General features: G+C 44.5%; 1 protein-coding gene across 1 annotated transcript in view; it reads right to left on the minus strand.

The window, feature by feature from the left end:
• The window catches only part of PAH (phenylalanine hydroxylase), a 68,693-nt gene extending 65,957 nt beyond the window's left edge, over nt 1-2,736 (minus strand). The window contains exon 1 of the mRNA XM_022599827.3: nt 2,677-2,736. Coding sequence (XP_022455535.2) covers nt 2,677-2,736 — 60 coding nt within the window. The remainder of the gene's footprint in view (nt 1-2,676) is intronic.
• Between the last annotated feature and the right edge of the window lie 3,581 nt (nt 2,737-6,317).

Consider the following 6,317-nt stretch of genomic DNA (forward strand, 5'->3'; position numbering starts at 1 on the left):
AGTCTGCATGTGAACCCAGGTCCAACAACTCCAAAATCCTTAATCCACCCCCCAGTGACCCAACTGGGAAAATAGCTTCCCTTTTCAAAGCTTGAGGGACTTGAAATGAAAGGAAGCCCATGGAATTTTGTGAAATGGTGTGGCCTTGAGTGGATTCTGATTCCAGCATTGTTATGCGGATCAGCATGAGATCTTGGACAGACCTCTTCCAGAACATGTTTATAATGGCTCATAATCTATACTTTATTTGTTTCCAATAGACATATGAGTTGACTTAGAAAGACATGTACACTCAGGACGCACAAAGGTAGAGAAAAGTAGCTCCGAAACTAGAAAAGAAGGAAGAGCAGGGAGAAAAAACTTTACTAGCAACCAAGAAGGAAAGGATTTTGATCACTGAGCAATACCCTTAACAATAGAAATACATTCTCTTTGGTTGTGTCTAATAAAATACATTCTGTTATCTTTGGAAAAGAGCAGTTTTCACAATTACCAGCAATTTATCTGTAGCAAGGATATTCCAGCGGCACTGACTTTCAATTGTAGTGCTTTTTGGGGTCATGGGAGGAGGTGTGTATTCACATGTGTGATTATACATACACACAGCTACAGTGTAAGACACTCAAAAACAAGATGCAGACATCCTGCCTTGGACATACTCTGCCTCTGTGCTCCAGAGTTTATGTACAGGAGGAAGCAGTGTAGTGGAGGAGTGCACAGGGTGTTGGGAGTCACATCTGGGTTTGAAACCTGGCTTTGTGCCATTCAGAGCTGTGATTTCTGAGTTCCCTTAATCTTTTAATCCATCACCCTGTTCTATGTTCTTTACAGCACTTATCTCTACATGAAAGTATATGTTCATTTGGTGAATTTATTTTACTGTCTGTCTCCTCCACAAGAATGTAATTTTCATCAGGGCAGAGGTTCTACTGTGCCTGGCTCAGAGTAGGTGCTCAGTGAGTCTTTGCTGAGTGGATGAATGAGCTGAACATCTTTCGCAGGATTGTTGTGCTCGCGGGTGGAGACCAGCCTTATGTCAGGATTACATCTAGTGTGTTCTGTTCATAAATGTGTCTTTTTTGCAGATCGTCAGAGCTGGAAGGAGTCCTGAAGACTATTCTAGTTCAAAATCCGCACCCCACCGCCAATTTTACAGATACCAGACTGAGCCTCTCCAGCCCGATTAGGTGACTTTCCAGTACATAGCTTCAGTAAACCAAACACGAGAGCCCACAACTCCTAATTCCGGGTCCGGCATCTTTCCACTGCAAAGCTCCACCAGCCACTGTGCTTGACCCAGTGTGTGTTCCTCCTGCCAATGTTCTGATGCATTCTGTTGAACAAACAAATCATTTCTGGCTAGACACCCCTGGCACTTTCCTGTGCTCCAGGAAGTGTGCTAAGACCTTTATAGACATTATTTCACTTGATTCTCATACTAACTCTAGAATGTGCATATTTTTATTCCAATGTTTCATATGAATAGACCTGAGGATCTGCAAAGTTAAATCCCTTGCTTTCAACACACGGGTGTTACAGAGCACTCTCTAAACCCTCCTCTTTACCCCCAGTCACCGACAGTGACAATTTGTGGTTCTCCATCTTCTAAGTGCTCTACAAATAAAACTTTAGTCCCCAGAGCTCCCTAACCAGATTGCTGGCCCTAACCTCCCGCCATAGTCACGGGGGCCCCACGGCCAGCAGCACAGAAGCTAAATGATGGCAAAGCTGGCATCTGTTCCGGGATCTGACGCCCATGCCGTCCCTCTTCAACACGAAGTTCTGTCTCCCAAGCCCTACGTACCATTTTCAAAGGAAGTCTTTCTTTCAGGACTCAAAAAAAGTTAGTCCAAAGTTCTGCAGTCTCTAGTTATACTAAAACATCAATCATCCTCTCCTGTCCAGGCTCCCTGTTCTCTAGATTGTTCTCACTAATCCTACAGTTGACAGATGCCTTAGACCCACGTTATCTCCCAGGGCTGGGCTTTAAGTCTGAACCCCAGAATCCGGGAGTGTGATCAGTCGATTAGAGTGTGTTCTGCAGTCGTTCGCCTCAAGGGAAAGGCAAAAGTTCTAGCGAACGGAGTACACCCTGGACATTATCCCTGCCTGCCACGTTTAGGGCTCTCTTACATTCCAAGTCCAAGGCTAACTCTTGTGCATTTTCCTCTCTTTTTAATTTTCTTCTTCCTCAGGTCTGAGTAAGTGTGAGACGTCTTCATACCCCATTTTCTCCCAAAGGTGAAAAAAAGCTACAATTTCTCATAATTTTGCCATTTTGATACCTGGCTGAGAACACTTATAAACATCAAAGAAGAGCAGATCTGCATGGACCCCAACTGCCACTCCAGATTGTCAAGGACCAGTTTACAGAAGATACAGGCAGTGATTTGTCCAAAGACAGGCAACTAGCTGGTGGCAGCTCTGGAAGCCAGCTCCCTGACTCCTCAAGCCGTGCTCTTTCCCTGAAAGCCACACGGGACAGATGTCCTCTCACTGGGAAACATCTGTTGAGCACGTGTTATCTGTCAGCTTCCTAGACATTTTCATCATCTTCAAGTGAATTCAGCCTTCCTGGTGAGCTCACGGGAGTAGGAAAACCCAACACTCCTCAGACCTCTTTCCACCGGGGGCCAAACTCCCCTCCCTGCGCAGCTAAGGCCCGCCCTGGCTCACCTGTCCGAAGTCGCTGAGTTTCCTGACCGAGCCTCCGTTCTCCAGGACCACGGCTGACATGCTAGCTCCCGGCGCGTGCGGTCTCCGGAGCTCTGGGGCGTCAGTCGCAGGCGGGTTTGCAAACAGTGCAAACAGCACGTGGTGCTGAGGTTTTTAACCTGGCGTTAGGGAGGAGAGATTCCAAGGTGTCTCCTGCCGCGCTTACCCGCCACAGTCACGCCCCCGGTGGGCGTTGTCCTGACGCGGCGAGCTCCGGGTCACCCCCGCCTGGACCGCTCGGAGGGGAGGGGCAGGGGGAGCGGGCCGGGGAGGGTGTGGCTGGTGACGGGACTACGGACTTGGCTTGCCCGCCTTGGACGGAGGAAGGCCAACAAGAGAACGCAGGGCCAAATGTGCCCTGGCGATTAGACAGGTTTGGCACTTCTGGGACTCTCAGAAGCCTGGGCACGGGTTCTCTGCGATTGGTGAAAACCTGTGACAGCCGGATGATAACCTTTATAAGAAACAGAGCCAAGATCTCAACTGAGATGGGGGAGGGGGGATTCCTTTCTATGTTACCACTAAGGAAGCTGCCTTTTTTGTGCTCTGACTTCAGAACATTACTTATAGGTGATGCTGTGAACGCTGGGCACAGTGGCTAAGGAGCAAAGAGAATAATAAGATAAACGACCTGGGTTGAAATGCAGCCATGTGTCCCGGAGCTGTTTACATCACTGCTGGGAGCACCCAGAAGAGGACGCAAGCTCAGTCTTGCCAGGATGTTTTAAGAATGTGGATAAGAGAAAGAATGAGGTGATGCATTTAACACTTAGTACAGTTCATGCCATATAGTTAAACACTCCATAACTAGAAGTTATTGCCTAAAAGTATGCAACAACAAATGCTTACTGCGGACCCCTCTGTTGTATGCCAGGTGGTACTGGGGATACAGCAGTGAATTAAGTGGAGGACCCTGCCTCCTGCCCACACCCGTGCTGCCATTCTGGGAGGGAGACAGAAAACAAACAAATAAGTTTAGAAAGAGCTAAGACTTCTGAAGAAAATAAAATAGGGAGATGGGCTAGTAGGCAGGAAGATGTCATTCACCTCAGTTTTTTCAGACCCAGGAACTGAGACGAGGCATTCATTGCCACCAGGCAAAACAAAATATAAAAGAGCACTGCAGAGTCAGAAGTTCAGAAAGGATGTGAAAAAATCAAGGGCATCAAGACCTTGAGTGCCTGCCTAATATTTAGCCAGGAGAGGGCAATGGGCTAAGAGAAAACAAGCCAATAATAGAGGTTGCTAGAAATCCGCCCCCTCCCCTCCCATAATCCTTTGACGGAATGACCAAGCACCTTCCAAAAGAGAAAAAAAAATCTCAGATTCAGGATTCAAAACAAACAGATGAACTCCTGATTCCACCACTGATTAACTTTGGTCAAGTCCATGCCTCAGTTTCTTTGTCTTTAAAATGGGGCTTTAAGCGTTGCTGTTTAGGATTCTTTGAGCCTGTATGATGTGCCAGGCTTTCTACTGGCTGCTAAGAAGACAGATATACATTAAGTGTAATTTCTGTCCAAAAGAAGTCCTTGGGTGTGTGATTAATATTCTCTGTGGTAAGTTGGAAGATCAGTGTTTTTGAACATGGAAGGGCAAGACCTTGACTTCCACCCTCAGGAGAATAGGTATCCTTTATCTGACTCCAGTGGTTTTCTAGTGTGGTAGACATGAAATGAAGAGTTTTACTGCACCCTAGGATTGCCTTGCAAACATCACGTCAACCCTTGATGTTGCTGGCGTACTAAGGAGAGCAATGAATGTGACAGCGCCTGTTGTATTGCCATATAACAGGCATGCAATGAATGAAAACAGCAGAAACAGCTACTTACTTACATGCACATTGTATGTTAGACACTGCCAAGCTCTCCCCATGCATGATTTCATTTCTTCCCTCATAAACTTGAACCGTGCACCCCCACTTTATAAATAAGGAAACTGAGACACAGAAAGTTTAGATAAGTAGTTCAAAGTCAAACTACATTTCACCCAATTCCAAGACACTGGCTCATAAATACTCTTCCTTCCCTTTTTAAAATAAGACCAACACTGACTTTTAGGACAACAAAATAATAGCACACTTCTCTTTTCTTTTCACACCTACTAAAAATGGAATTCTTAATTTCCTCTCACATAAAAATGCCCCGGATCTGTGTTGGGAGGAGAGCACAACTAGTTGTCTGCTACTTCAGAGAAAATCACTTAACAGCTTCTTTTAAAAATTATTCTGGCAAAAAGGGAAAATGTATCCATGAAATAAGAGAAAAACCCACTTGGGATGAGATTGATGGTGACATGAATTTTGTAGATGATTTTCAAACTATCATTTTAATTGGGATGGAATATAATGTGTTGCTGTTATGAACAAGGGCAGTGCTGAGTCCTAAGAAAATTGATGTAGAAGGAACCTTCAAGAATTCAGCCTATAGACCACTGAGATATTGTGAATGGCCAGAAAGGGGTGGGCACCATGTCGCAAGATGTGCAGTTGTGTACCTGGTAAACTTAGGGCTGACCTTCATTGATTTGGAAGTTGAAGATTTCCCAATCACTGCATGTTATCAATCACTTTTCATTTAACCTCACAGGTAGAGAAGTAAGTTAATCATAACCTCTGAGTTCATGGCCAAAAATCAAAGCTTCCAAGGCTCCTCTCTTGTTTTATTTATTCATTCTCTTTTATCTTCATTCCCCACTCCCATTCCGTTACCCCAGAGGCCACATCCTTAACATGTTTTAATATTTAGCCATGGATTTGTTAAATGCAGGGAAATATTGGAGTGTGTATGTATTTTTCATGGATATGAGTGATGTCGTAGTATAGATTTACTATGGTATATACATGTACTATAGATTTCATGGTTTCTAACTTTTTTCTTTCAGCTATGTTCTTAGGATGTAGCCATGCTGCTGAATGTACTGGTTCTTTGTACTTTTAACTGGAGTAGAGTATTCCACCGTGTGTATCCACCACATTTGATTTCTCCATTCCCCAGTGATGGACACCTAGGCTATCTCTAATTTTCCACCACCCCAAACAATACTGCAGGAAGCATCCTCATCCTTGTCCACTTATATACCTGTGTGAGAATTTTTCTGGGATAGAAGGGTAGGTTCCTGAATCATGGGGAACGTGCGTTCGTAATTTCACAAAGTACTGCCAGACTGCCCCTTTGAACAGCTTGTACTCAGTCCACACTCCCACAAGTAGGGCAAAAGAGTTCCTGTTGCTGGGTATCCTCAGTATTTGGCTTTTTCCAAGTGTCTGATTCTTTGCCAGTCTACTCAGTGTGAAAAGGTATGTTCTTGCTGTTTTTAATTTGCATCCCTCCTCTAACGAATGAGTTTGAGTACCTCTTTCTACACCATGCCACATAAGATTTCCCATACTTTCAATAGTTCATTATCAAATACTTTGCCTATTTTTCTCTTGGGTTTCCTGGTTTTTGTCTTGATTTGCAGGAATAATTTGTATGGTCTAGATATTACCCTCGTGCCTTTCTCAAGTCACAAAGATACCATCTCCCAATCTATCACTCTCAGTTAACTGTCAGCTGATGTCTTTCCTTGGGAAAAAATATAATTCAGATGTAATAAAAATC

The sequence above is a fragment of the Delphinapterus leucas genome, chromosome 11 (assembly GCF_059928025.1).
Source record: "Delphinapterus leucas isolate spDelLeu-1000000601 "Yukka" chromosome 11, BTC_Dleu_Yukka2, whole genome shotgun sequence".
Classification (NCBI taxonomy): domain Eukaryota; kingdom Metazoa; phylum Chordata; class Mammalia; order Artiodactyla; family Monodontidae; genus Delphinapterus; species Delphinapterus leucas.